Source organism: Polypterus senegalus, chromosome 18, assembly GCF_016835505.1.
Source record: "Polypterus senegalus isolate Bchr_013 chromosome 18, ASM1683550v1, whole genome shotgun sequence".
In the NCBI taxonomy this organism is placed as follows: domain Eukaryota; kingdom Metazoa; phylum Chordata; class Cladistia; order Polypteriformes; family Polypteridae; genus Polypterus; species Polypterus senegalus.
Window position 1 is genome coordinate 85,476,409 of NC_053171.1, and position 15,163 is coordinate 85,491,571.

General features: G+C 38.0%; 1 protein-coding gene across 1 annotated transcript in view; it reads right to left on the bottom strand.

Moving 5' to 3' along the window:
• LOC120518557 (F-box only protein 33) overlaps positions 1-14,461 on the bottom strand; it is a 34,624-nt gene extending 20,163 nt beyond the window's left edge. The window contains exon 1 of the mRNA XM_039741415.1: positions 13,634-14,461. Within this exon, the coding sequence (XP_039597349.1) occupies positions 13,634-14,052 (419 nt within the window). The 5' untranslated portion in view covers positions 14,053-14,461. The remainder of the gene's footprint in view (positions 1-13,633) is intronic.
• Positions 14,462-15,163: the final 702 nt, after the last annotated feature.

Consider the following 15,163-nt stretch of genomic DNA (forward strand, 5'->3'; position numbering starts at 1 on the left):
GGTGTTTTCCTCAAAAAAAAAATTATTTTCCTACAAACATGGGATATGAAACCAATTTCAGCATTCTAATAAAATTAGGTTAAGAAGACCATGTTAACCAAAATGTTTATATTGCATATATTTAACATGTTATTAAATGTAATGTTAAAAATGAGTAACTTAAAGGTTCGTTATAATTTCCTTTCAAAAAGTACAAATATTGCATTCAAATTAAAGGGCACATCTGAACAGCCTAATAGGTTTTCATATTTGAAAAAGTACAAGTATTGAACAAGTGACAGAAACAGAATATGCCTAGCAGATTCCTTGGTGTTTCTAACTTTTTACAAGGTATGAACAAATTGTACATATATATGATTATTATTTAAAAGTAAACAGCAAGGAGAAAACAAGATGTTCAGCTTCTGCAAGATTTGCATGCACAACTACCTTATGCTCAAGCAGCCTATTATAATAGCAACATTTACCCATATTTATCCAAACATTACTTATATAACTTTGATATTATGTCAACAATACAGATATAACATATTTTTTTTACAAAATCTTCAGTCTTTTACATTAACAGTTACCTTTGCTTTCTCTGTTTTGCCCTATATGAGAAAACCAGTGTACATGAAGAAACTTCATAAAAATATTACCGTATATTTGTAAAAAAATAAAAAAAATTTCCAGAAGCAGTAGGTACCCTTGCCTACAGCTTACAATGGAAACAAGGTATTGTGAGGTAACTTTTGTACTTACAGAGCCTTGTTAACATCTTCAAACCCTTGTAACATTTTCACATTCTGCTACCTAAAAATACAATTCAGAATGCATTAAAGTAGGAGTGTGTTTCACTGAAACAAACAAAATACTCACAGATCTTCAAAAAGTAATTAAGAACACAAAAAACTTGATTGCGTAAGTCTTCACACATTGTTCCTCAATAATCCAAATTGTTCAAATACCACAAACCATTTTAATGAGTCACATACATAGATGTCCACTTGTGATCAAAGTGCTTTAGTTAATTCCTTTATAACACTTTAAGTATTCTATGTACGAAATGTGTGTGACGTTGAGAGGATGAAACATGATGAACATTAGGCTGTCAAAGATAATGATGGATAAAATAAAGCAAAGGCAGAAATAAGGGGAAGACTATCATAACATTTTAGTGTCTCCGTGTATACAGTGGTGCACTGTTATCATCTTTACTATCAGGCAGAAACATTTTGGTACAACAGGGTCACTGCCTCCATCAGGTTATCTTTTTAAAGATAGAAGTTAAGAAGATGACAGTTAAGAAAGCTGTCACTGTAAGATTTTAAAGATCTACAAAGACCACCGACAGATTAACAGTATTGCTGTCTGTTCAACAATAAGATTAATTAAAAATGTTATCCATACAGAAGAAAGACAATGTCCTTAATCAAGAGACATGAAGACTTATACAATGCAGAGTTTTTATGTTATTATTATTTTGAAGATTTCTATAACTGCTCTCACAGTGAACCTGTAGATTTGTTTGAAAGATCAATGAAACAAATCCATACTTTAATGTATTCTGTTTTACATTTTTTCCTAAGAAAAAACATTTTTTTTTTAAAATGTGGTTTTATAAATATACCGGTAAATATTAAACTGCAGCAACACCAGAAAATGTTATTTTATAAATGTTTATTTAGGGAAAGAAACAAAATTAAAAAGGGGGTGTAGAGAAAGGGCTACTTAGGTTTTGAAGTTAGAATAATAAACACTCCTTATTTACTTGAAGATACACTGGAAAAAACAGACAGTGGAGCAGAACAGGTGTAATCAATGATGTTTTTTATTTTACCAACTATGTCTACAATCCAAGTAAAGGAGAAGCCGGTTTAAACTTGGACTACACTGTCAACATCAAGTATACATTTTACAGTGGACCAGCTGAACAAATACACAAAAACTAAAACTATTAAATGTAAATTTTGAATTTTGTAAGGCAAATCTTGAGTAGATCTTAAAAAGTAAACTGCACTGAATTGCTAGGTGTAAAGACAGTAAAGAAGCAAATGAGTAGTAATAAAGAAATTGTTCATAAGATGAACTACTATACGCAAAAATGTAGAAGCAACAGGAAATTTTAAGGAACTCCATAACAGATTAATCAGATCTTAATAAGGGAATTTCAGAAACAAAAAATAGTTGTATGATGCCTATGAGACATTTCTACTGTTAACCATGGGGCTTATAAGCACAATACCAACATTTAAATGTCATAAGACAATTAAAGAAGAATATCGCTGAAAAAGAAAAAAAAAAAGAGATTTTTCCCACAGTTTAGCATTATGAGAATTTTCAAGGAAGAAGTAAAATGATATAATAAAATGTACAAAATAGGACATCACAAAATTTTACTTAATACTTTTCTTATGCTTTCTCCTATGTAAAAGCTGGCCATCCTCCCTCCAACAATTATAAGAAATCTACACTGAAGTAGTCAACAGCATGGTGTTCAGTGTGTATGTGAACTCTGAATATTTTTTTTTTTTTCCTGCTAATGACAAGCAATTTTCTCCAAACATCCTGTTGTGGCGCAGGCTGGTTAATTACAGACTGTCAAACAGGTAGGAGTGTACAGTACCAGTATATGTACGTGTCCTGCTATGGACTGACAATCTATGCAGATGGCGATTCTACTATGATTATCCCCAGTTCAACTGGCTATAAAGAGAATTAAGCAGGTTCAGGAGCTATCAGGAATTGTTCCATAATATAAAAAGGGTGACAGACAAACCATCTTAGCTATTAGTCAAACAGTTTAACAAGTATCACTGGTAAATTTATTTAACAGTGGTTAAAGATAAGACCCAGTAAGACTACTGCTGGAACCATACCAGGTACAACACTCAACTTGGGTTTTACCAGTATTTACAATTTTATGATGAAATAGCAAATGAACCCCAATGGAGTTGCAAATATGAGAATATCTAATGATAGGTTGTTGATCAAACTACAAGAAATGGCAATTCCGAGTGCACAGTGTAGTTGGATGGGAAATTGGCTTAAATAAATTTTAATTAACTAATTAATTAATAATTACAAATATAGCTATATGACATTCAACATAAATACAAAAAGATTACATTCATTCATAAAAACAAACGTCATGCAATATATCCATCTATTTTCTCCTCCTCCTTATTCAGGGCAGGGTTGAGGGGTATCTCGATCCTACCCCAATCAAGAAGAAAAGCAGGGTCAACGTTTGGACAGGGCACCAGTCCATGGCAGAATGCATACATATATAAACACACACACAGGCCAATTTAACAATGTCAATGTACATAAAAAAGCTTTTTTTATTCTTAATCCAAATTCCAATTGCCTTAGGTTCTGTACATTGTGGTGCAAGCACCTTTTTCCAGATTGAGTGATGTTAATACCAAGAGCCTGAGGGATTAGTACTAGGGCTGCCACCAATGTCTCCACTAGGTGATTTTTAAGTTTCAACAAAAAAACATTTTGTAGTAACTGGCAAGAAATCAAACTGAACCTAACAAAGCACCTTTCATTTGCATTTTTCAAATCTATGATATAGAAATGGAATTAGATGTTAACTCATGCAGTCTTACATTTTGAAAAATTATTTGCTGCCTGTTTCAACCGTTATTCATCAACTACCAGATCAGCAGATCTGTTCATAAGTTCCATGGATATGATCATACTTGTGGTTGGGAATTCAAAAAACAAACAGGGATTTATAAAACCTGAAATTGACAGAAAATCTTCTTGTACACTACATAAGCCAACTGGAAATCATAAAAACCTCTATTTGTGCATGTGCTAGGGCTGAGATGATATCAATGACATTGCCCATCAATGATTGGCAGGCTACATTTTCAAGATAAATAAAAACTGTCAATGGATTCCAAACATTTACAGAAATTTGCTTAAAGCACCAAACCGCAGCAGTCACTTTTTTTTTTGTGTGCCTCACAAGAAAGCTGTCAAGCACTCATAAGGCATTTTTGCACTCAGTATGTTTGCTTTGTTCTGAATCAGGGGATGATTGCTTTGTTTCAGTTTCTAGTTATTTCAGTTGCATTTCAAACTACAAACTTTCAAGTGAATTAAACATATAAATAAACAGCCACTGGCCATGTAGTGAATTTCTTTTATTAGGAGGGAATACTGTATTTTTTCCAGGGAAAAAATATCATGGAGGATTGACATCAATTGGGCGTGTGCACCTCTGCATTTTCCCTAATTAGTTGGTTTATTTACTAAACAGAGTTGTGTGAGCAAAATGCCTATTACCAAACAAGTGGAAGACCACTTGAAAATTATGCACTACTACATTTAGTACAAAAAGGACAAGTCTGAAACATGCAAATGTACGTAAGAATTCCAGCTCTACTGAGGGAACTGGCTTCAATTTTATGACGATAGACGAAGCAGGTAAGTTTCATTTAAATGTATGGCATTCCGTATTTACTTTCCACCATATGAATGTAACCTCAATTTAGTTTATCTCAAATGTCATGCATACTGTCTTAGTTCTTGTACAGGTATATATTTGTTAATAGTGTTCATTTTTGAATGTTTAAAATTTACTACATATGTCTAAGTTTGTGTGCAATCACCACCAGCATGCATCGCTTTCATAGTGCAAGATTAGAGGGTTTGTTTGTCAGTCTCACATGGTACTGCTACTCACTTCATGCCATCTTTGTGTGTGATTTGATCGATCCAATCACAAGTGAATTTACAAGTGTTGTCTGATCACGTGCAAGAAAGAAGCAGTAAGCCTGAAACAGGTGTTTAGCTTGCTCTGACAGACTGGTAATTGTGTGAGTTAGTTACAAATGTAACACAATTCGCATTAAACGTGTGTATTTACTTTTACCTTTTTATTGTTTTTAATGCTCCGGGCTAACGCTAATGCAAAGGAAATAGTATCCTACGCTGTCAATATTTTGAAATGAAAGCATGATAATGTCAACTTATAAAAAAAAAAATGCACAGCCTTAGCAAGGGCACCACTAGGCTACCGATACCTCCCATTTATTCAGTCAAGAGGCTTGCTCATAATGTTATGGAATTTGTAGGAAAGCAAAAACAAACGCATAAAAACAAAATAATTGTTTCAAAGAAACATCCACATGAATGCCAGGACCCAAGGTTTCTCAGTAGAATATTGCCCAGTGCATCACACTGCCTCCGCCAACTTGCCTTCTTCCCATACTGCAACCTGCTGACACGTAAAACACTGCATATGCACTCAGTTGTCCACAAAAAAATGTAATTCATCAGACCAGGCCACCATGTTCCATTGCTCTATGGTCCAGTTCTGACAGTCATGATCCCATTGCAGGTGCTTCTGGCAGTGGACAGAGGTCAGAATGGGCACTCTGGCCAGTTTGCAATTACACAGCCCCCTTATGCCGCAAGCCGCGTGTTTAGGTAGAATGCTTAGAGGGGACTGGGCAGAAACCCTGCAGATTTTTTTTTTTTCTGCAGCCGTCTGGAGTTTTTTTTTTTTTTGTCCTCCCTGGCAATCAGATCTTACTTTTATTCTATGTTAATTAGTGTTTCCTAATTATTTTGTCTTTTTTCTCTTTCTTCATCATGTAAAGCACTTTGAGCTACATTGTTTGTATGAAAATGTGTCATAGAAATAAATGTTGTTGTTGCTGTTAAAACCTTTCTGTCATGGTCAGCATTACGTTTTTAGCAATTTGTACTACAGTAACTCTTAAATCTCAAAGGGAAAACCTGAATGTCAATCAAAACTTCTGGCAACAACGTGTTTTGTCATAAAAATACATACAACATCAGCAAGGTTTAGATGTTAACAAACACATAAGGGTGTTATTGTGAAAGTGATATAAGGCTGTTGATCACATGCACAGAATGACTCATAGAAGCACTCAGAATACAGTTGATGTTACACGACTAGAGCAAGCACGCAGTTTTAAAATACATGACGAGTTCCAAGATGCTTATAAGATGAACTTTTGTGAAAAGATAAAGGCTGATTTGATTATAAAACACAAATAAGTGAGCAAAAACACCCATGACCGTGCTGATACTTTATCATTGTTCCACACTGAAAGAGTAGTCTATCTTCTTGATTTTTTTAATTAAACATATACTGGGTGGTTTGATTAAATGTGCTATGTTCTATGTTCTTCAGCATATCTAGATGTAAACCACCAGGAAATAAAAAGAGAAACTCTGATATTCAACTTTTGATCTCACACACAAATGTCCTCAATGCACAGCAAAAACAAATTAATTGGCCTTGCTGTTCCAAAATTTTTGGAGGGGACTCTGTGTAGCTATCCAAGGGCATCTTCTCATATCTGTGCTAATAAGACAGCAATTACTTAAATAAGCAAGATTTTTCAAATACAGAGAACAACATCTTAACATTAAGATAACGGGTAAAATGCTCATTTCTGGACAGAAAATATAGAAATACCTGTCAGATTCATTTCTAATGTGCTCAAACCCTGCTGGAAACACACTACAGTTATAAATGAGAAATAACAGAATTTAAAGGATTGAATTTTCTTTCAAAAACCAGAGGCTTTTTTGAATGTAAATGTGTTGGCACAGAATCCTTGTATATTATGGTAATTTCATTATACATTAAAAAAATTTTGTTTTAACAAACTTTAATAAAATGGCCAAAATGTCTTAGAGTTTAATATATTAACATATAAAGTACTTTATACCATTACTGTATCTCTCTGTAAATCCTGGAAGGGAAAAGCAGGGTGACGAGACATGATCTTCTCAGAAGTTCTCAGAAGACAATTAAAAGACCCGCAAGATGCAAACAATATCAAATAAGAGCACAGCCAGCAAAACACTCAGTCGTGTAAAGGCACGTAGCACACACAGATCCTGTGCTCTCAGCACATATAAAGTGTATAAGGCCAATACGTTCTAGATGAAACGTCAACGACTAAGCAAAGAAGAAAGAGCAGCGTGGAGAAGAGAGACCCAAAAGCGCTGGAGAAACAAAAAGGCAGATAAGAGATTATGAAAGCATTGGAATTTGAAACGCTCAAACAAACGATGGCGCGATACACATGCAGAGAAAGGTAAAGAATATGAAAGCAGTAAAATTCAAAAGTATTGTACGGTCCCAGCCAGTTTGAAGCCTTTGGTTTTAAGTGACTGTTAGGTCCAATTGAGGGAGGGCAGATTACAGCACGGAAGACTGATAGCGGGGTATTGATTGATGCGGTAAGGGGGGGACCCCCGAGACCCGGGGAATGAGGGGTTGGAGAGGGTGCTACAAGCTTGTGTTTGGGGTTACGAAGTTGGTGATTGTTCAAGTAAAACTTGTGTGACACTTTATTATGTCAGTCGCTACAGTATCAAAAAAAAGATAGTAAAGATCGCATTAGCGCAAACAAAAGGAAATTAATCATCAGGACCAGGTGTGATTGAAAAAATAGCAGGACAAAGCGAGGTCAGAAATAAAAGGCTAAGAGCAGAAAACAAAGTCTTTTCGCCTTTGCATCATTCAATGCACAAAACGTAGATATACACAATAATGAACCATACGCTATGAGAATCTGTGGTCCCGCAACAGTTAAAGCAACGACAAGCTTAATTTCAAAGAAAAAACCATTCGGTCAGATGTATATTTATGATCACGTAGAAGCGATCACAACGCTAGCAGCAGAGACACGAAGTTGCAAAAAGGACAGCAGCTGTACAGGCTTTAAAATGATCGACGGGCAGCTGCCTTCTTCAGAACACGAGCAGCGTTACACGTCCTGTCAGAAAGAGATTTAACCATGCCTGGGGCCGGAAATAAAGGACAAGTATTGTTTTTACAACATCACGCGAGACAAGGCAGTGAGCCATCACTTAAAACAACTCCACGGACATCTAACCTAGCAGTTGTTAGATTGCTTTTGGCAGACACGCATCATGTGCTCCCAGCTCAACAACGAACAGGCAGCTCGCTAGCAGCAGAAAGACAGCAGATGATCCAAAGGCATCTCCTTAGCATGCATTCAGCCGTCCCCCCTTCACAACGCGAGCAATGTTATATGTCCTGCGAGAAGGAGATGTAACTATGCCCAGGGATGGAAATAATGGACAAGTATTGTTTTTACAAAAGTAAAAGTGAACATAATTCATATGTAACAACTCCCATGAAAATAACAATCTCTTTGAATTGTACATCCGGTAAATCAAACACGGGGATGGGTGGGCAAAGCGAGCAGGGGGCAGAGCCCCCTAGTACTTTAAATAAAAGTGAGAGAATTATTCATTAATTTTCATTCCAGTACTGGGGAATACAGTACCAGCATAAATCACCACAGATGCATCAATGTGTTGAGTCCACGCAGACAGTTTCCAAACTAAAATCTGGGCCCCCATTTATTAAGTCTCTCAGAATCATTCCTAGGAATTGCACAAAAAGCCAAACTAGGATAAATATTTGTCCTAACTCAGAGTAAGACATGAGAAGTATAGTGTGGTCCAGATTTAATTATGCAATTTTCATTACACTATAACTTATTAAGTTTATTACATAGAAAATCACCCGAAAAATCTCGGACCATCGAGAAGTGTGTGAACTGACGACATGAAGAATCGTCTTTGTGCCGAACTGGAATCGGCCCCGCATAAATCAAAGTCATCCAGACGATCTGGATCTGCATAATTAGATCTGGACCACAATGTATACACTCACCTAAAGGATTATTAGGAACACCTGTTCAATTTCTCATTAATGCAATTATCTAATCAACCAATCACATGGCAGTTGCTTCAATGCATTTAGGGGTGTGGTCCTGGTCAAGACAATCTCCTGAACTCCAAACTGAATGTCAGAATGGGAAAGAAAGGTGATTTAAGCAATTTTGAGCGTGGCATGGTTGTTGGTGCCAGACGGGCCGGTCTGAGTATTTCACAATCTGCTCAGTTACTGGGATTTTCACGCACAACCATTTCTAGGGTTTACAAAGAATGGTGTGAAAAGGAAAAACATCCGTATGCGGCAGTCCTGTGGGCGAAAATGCCTTGTTGATGCTAGAGGTCAGAGGAGAATGGGCCGACTGATTCAAGCTGATAGAAGAGCAACTTTGACTGAAATAACCACTCGTTACAACCGAGGTATGCAGCAAAGCATTTGTGAAGCCACAACACGCACAACCTTGAGGCGGATGGGCTACAACAGCAGAAGACCCCACCGAGTACCACTCATCTCCACTACAAATAGGAAAAAGAGGCTACAATTTGCACAAGCTCACCAAAATTGGACAGTTGAAGACTGGAAAAATGTTGCCTGGTCTGATGAGTCTCGATTTCTGTTGAAACATTCAAATGGTAGAGTCAGAATTTGGCGTAAACAGAATGAGAACATGGATCCATCATGCCTTGTTACCACTGTGCAGGCTGGTGGTGGTGGTGTAATGGTGTGGGGGATTTTTCTTGGCACACTTTAGGCCCCTTAGTGCCAATTGGGCATCGTTTAAATGCCACGGGCTACCTGAGCATTGTTTCTGACCATGTCCATCCCTTCATGACCACCATGTACCCATCCTCTGATGGCTACTTCCAACAGGATAATGCACCATGTCACAAAGCTCGAATCATTTCAAATTGGTTTCTTGAACATGACAATGAGTTCACTGTACTAAAATGGCCCCCACAGTCACCAGATCTCAAGCCAATAGAGCATCTTTGGGATGTGGTGGAACGGGAGCTTCGTGCCCTGGATGTGCATCCCATAAATCTCCATCAACTGCAAGATGCTATCCTATCAATATGGGCCAACATTTCTAAAGAATGCTTTCAGCACCTTGTTGAATCAATGCCACGTAGAATTAAGGCAGTTCTGAAGGCGAAAGGGGGTCAAACACCGTATTAGTATGGTGTTCCTAATAATCCTTTAGGTGAGTGTATATGAAGCATCCTAGTCCCAGTCCCAGCGAGGAGGAGCGCACATCTGAGAACGAATTACATCCCAATTCTACAGTACCCCTTGCCACACATATACTCATGATGATGTTTTGTATTTTTCCGATGCAAGCGCTAATGCTGCACAACAACAATAAGTAGATGAAGGAAAGCAAAGAAAAGTGCAATATTGCATTAAGCTGCACATACTGTAACTGTTACCACTGTGTGACATCATGCTAAATATTGTAACAAACAATGAGGTGGAAATGAAAAGATTCCACCGTTATGGTACACCAGAAATGCCTTGTAAAGTAAGTTTGTGAAACTAGCCATGTCTATTCCTTCACTGTTACTGAGGTCGAGTTCAACCTTGCACACCTTTTCTGATCGTTTTTCACTGTGGTATGCAATGCTGATCTCCAATATCTTTCTTCCTTTATATTCAGTGAGGCTGTATTTATCGAATGCCCCAAGAGTCTCCACCTGCCTTCTTACACCTTCCAGATTAGTAAGGTATAAAGCAAACATTTTAGTGGTTAGAACATTCCCAGTAAGTGAGACAATTCTCTGTCAATAACCCATCTAGACATGCTTATCTTGAGGGTAATATGCCAGCTACTAAGATAAAATTTGTACCCATGACCGTCAAAGGGTTAATACAGTGATATCGCTTGTGATTCACAAATGCATGGTCATCCACATTTGAGGTAATGACTGTTATGTGTGTCTCTATTTGCATAAAAAGAGGTTTTTTAATATTACCTTATGTGGAGTCATGAATAAATGTACAGTATAATCTGTTTATTACCTCACATGCCTTCAAAGTTTGGTGAAAATTCAAGAAATGCTTGGTTGTGACAAACCCAAACAATTGCTATCACAAACCTGCCTGCCTTTTCTTTATGGCCAAAAAGCATAGTGTTAACAACACTTTAAATTCGACTTATAGCTCATGGCTTCTCCACGTAGATGGGAGGATAATGTAATAAACAAAAACATTATAATGTTCCTAATATTATATGATTTCTGCCATATCAGTATCTTTTTTACAAGTTCATTTCTGTTCAAGGTTTCCAGATCTTTCAGCCTTTCCTGGGATTTGTGTGCTGATCTCTGCCTGAACCCAGTCTTCAGGTAGCTCTTAGTAAACTAGGGCAGCTCACAAGCTGTCCTACATCCTGGTGAAGTTAGGAGTAGTTTTTCAAATCAGGAAAATGTATAAAAAGGCTTTACTCCTACTAATAAGAGTAGTACCAGATTTGTATCATTCCCAGGATTTTTGAGCCAGTTAGGATCATTTTTCTACTCTGAGAAACCATTCCAAAGCTTCTTATTTCAGTTCAGGGATGTTGGGATCAAAGTCTATTCTTGCATCAAGTAAGCCAAAAACTCAAATAGAATGGAAAATTGAACTTACACAGAGTTGCCAATCAACCTAATCCAAGCACCTTTGTGATGTACAAAACAAACCCACACAAATATGAAGAGAATGGGTGAACTCAAAACAAAGACTGAGGATGGGTGTGAATCTAGAATGATGAACCTGTAAGAGGACAATTCTATCCTACTTTGTTCTTTTTGTGGCTGCACTAAAGAAACCGTGTTATTTTTCAATAAAAAAAAAATTTCAATAACAGCACTTGCCCACCACTAGAGATAAAAGTCACTTTATGATAATTTTAGAGTCATTTTAATTGAAAGAATTCTAAGTCTGGCATGCAGCCTAAACAAATGACTTCCTGACATCTAATTTTTGAATTAATCAGCATCCAAATTAGAATTGTTTCTGCACTTAAAGAAGAAACAACATCACCAGCTAAAGAAAAAAGAAAGCCATTGAGTGACATAGCACTTAGACAATGTGGATATATTTAAATCACAGAACAAGCTAAATACAGCAGCATAGCAAGTTATTTAAAATTCAATGAAACATTTATTATGAAACTGAGAAAAATAAGGTCAACATGCCATCCAATGTGGTTAATATTCCATGCAAAACAAATATGCACTGGAAAAAAATAAAGCAGATCCCAAAATAACCTACAAAGAGAAGGCTGACCCAGCTGTGCTGTATGCTGCAAAGGTAGTATGTCACAAGTTCAAATTGTGTGAATTAACAAGTTTTCACATATGTCGTATAAAGTGTTAAGTGATCAAGTAATCGGAGCAAATTATTATTGCCCAATGTACAGAAGCATAAATTGTTACAGCACTTATTAATGAATATTATATTTCAAATTATACATTGTATCATATCAGTAAATTCCACATTACCAATATAGCTTATTACGCACATTCAATTAAACCTATCTTAGACTGAAGAGCTTGAGAGTTCAGAAATTTTATGGCAGATGGGAAAAAAGCTATTTTTTTAGTGTGTTTGTGTATACAGTATTCGGATTGATCTAAAGCATTTAACTGATGGGAGGAGCTCACAAAAAAGAATTGCTAGGATGAGTATTATTATCCTTGTTACTGTTTTTGGCCCTTCTCACACCGCGAGTCTTGTACAAGAGTTCAAGTGATCTCAGTTCAATGGCGATGATGGCCTCTGCTGGTTTGATGACCCGCTGCAGGGCTTCTTTAACAGCCTTAGAGCAGCTGTTGTACCAGGCTGTCAATCACTTAGCCATGATGCTCTCTATTGTGCATCTAAGGAAACTGACCAGCAGGTTCGGAGGGAGGTCAGCACTCCTTAGCTTCCTCAAAAAATAAAGGCATTGTTGTGTTTTGCCTATCACAACCAAGGTGTTGTCAGCCCAGGACAGGCCCTGTGAGATGGTGACTCCCAGAAACTTTAAGCTGCAAACTCTCTCCACAGCCTCTGCACTGATTATCAGACCGTTATTTATTTTATTTTTTTTTATTGGTCCTAAACTCGAGAATATATATAATAAGCGATAAACTGCAAGCAGGAGTCAACAGACGTGTTGGAGCAAATGTTATAACTCGTTTCGGTTTAAAATGCCTTCAGGTGGTTAAAAACATCCACAGACAGTCAAGTTTGGATTGTATGCTCTCAGAAAAACGTACCAAAAATATCAGCAACTAAAAAAGTTGGTTACAACGTTCCTGCGAATTGGTGTTCAAGTATGTAACAATATAATCTAAAAGTATAACACAACATAATCTATCATATAGTCAATGGTCTGGTCTGGTCTCACCATATGTGTAGCTTGCGACTTCACAGAGTAAAGGGGTTAATACAACACAAATAAAGATGCGTTCTTCAAGACTGCTTTTGGGTGAGTTTCGATTTCCTGCGTCTTACCACCACGTTTTCGAAACCGCAAGCTCTGGATTTTTTTTGTCCTGAGTCAGAATTAACACCTACTGTATGTACAATATATTTGGCTTTATTAAAAATGAATGATCGGCTGAATCAACTGCAATACTGTTTGTGAGATTATACATACATACACACACACACACTCATACCCATATACATTGTACATACAGTACACACAAATTGTATGCACGTAGCACAAATTTCCCGTCTGCATCTGGCTGTACAGCAAGGGGTGTGTAGCGTATGATAGCCGGATTCTTTGAGGATAATCTTAAATGCATATTTGTAGATTTTTTTTTTTTCCTGTGGAATGATGCTGAGTCAGTCAGATGCTTTTAGGCGAAGCCTGTCTCTGCGTCTGCGACACAGTTAAACTAAACACGTTAAGGATATACTCAGCTCGTTTAACACTCGACAACCTACCGACTTCACTGCTACTACCTGTTATTTCTCAGACTTCTTAGCACACACAACACCTGCTCCAAATAGGTGTGCAGAGCATCCCTCCAACGACCGGGCAACTGTTGGTCATCTCCTGTTGGATCCATTCCACCGTCGACTCCCTGCAAGGGACTCAGGTAGCCTTCGACCGGAGCAAACTCCAGCTGCAGCTCACGAACAAACGAGCCAAACTTCCGCATGAGAAACTCCAGTTTGGGGGTCTCGTCCGTACGCGGACCCGACCCGCCGCCGAGGCGTAGCCTGAGCTGAGGCCACAGCGCCGGGTAGAAGAGGCACTCCCTCCAGCGCGAGCACACCGCTGAGGCCCGCAGTTTGTCCCGGGCCGGTAGAAAGGAGAAGATGTGGACTATAAGCTCGCTTGGCAAGGCCGAGGCTCCGACGCCACCGCACAGAGCCATGGCCCACGAAATAAAAACTGTGCCGCAAACGTCAATGCAAAAACAAACAAAATAAGCAAGTCGGTGCTTCCAGAAACAGCCTGTGGACAAACAACGTTAGCGCCAGTCAGCTGAACCCTCCAGTGAAAACAAACATCGCCCCGCAGCCTTCCGTTCGCTACTACCTGAATGCACTCCTAAGGTAACGGGGAGGATCGTCAATATACAAGGGCCGTGAGCTAAAAGCAGGCTACAGTTATGACATTCGAGTAACTACATTGATTTAGTGTACATGTATAAAATATGTACACCGTAAAATCTCAACACATTAAATGGTAGCCGTCTTTGGAAATGACATGTCAGTATGGTCACCCCCATATGCTTATGGTATGATCCAAGTTCAGTTATTTTTGCTGTACCTGTTATTTTACTGCAGAGGGAGTCTTGTGGGTGCGCACGACGCATGCGCTCTAGTACATTGGTAGTTTTAGTAGATTTTAGTTTATGCTCTGTGTAAACTGATGAGCCTTCTTTTTCATTTATCAGTGGTACGATATCTAAACGAAAAATTCTTCCTCAACATTATTGTACAGACCGCACTTTTTAAGAGGTGCGGTGTACATCTGTGTGTAGAATTTCAGCATATTTTCAATCTGAGTTCGTTCTTACAAAGGGTTCAAGCTGTTTAGAAAGCATTAATTGGTTTCAGTCCCCAAGATAGAGCAGCCGAAAGTCTTAAATGATTACCGACTCATGCCGTTGATCTCACACATTATGAAGGCCTTGGAAAGACTAATATTGGTTCACTTGCAACAGCACTTCACCTTTTGTAGTTTTCCTACCGGGACCACATTAAGGTGGTCATTGCTGTCATCTATCTACTGAATAGAGAGCCTACATCCATCTGAAGAAACAGGGCAGCAGGGTGGGAATATTGTTTTTTGACTTGTCTAGTTTATTTAAACCCCGTGACCCAGTTTTTGGATTCAGCGGGTTAGAAAATGGATGGATGGATAGTTTATTTAACACCATATAGCCCAAACTGCTGGGGAAAAAATCCCAGTCAATGAGAGTTCATTCTACCACTGTATCCTGTGTCCTGCATAACAGACTACTTAACTGGCAGACTACA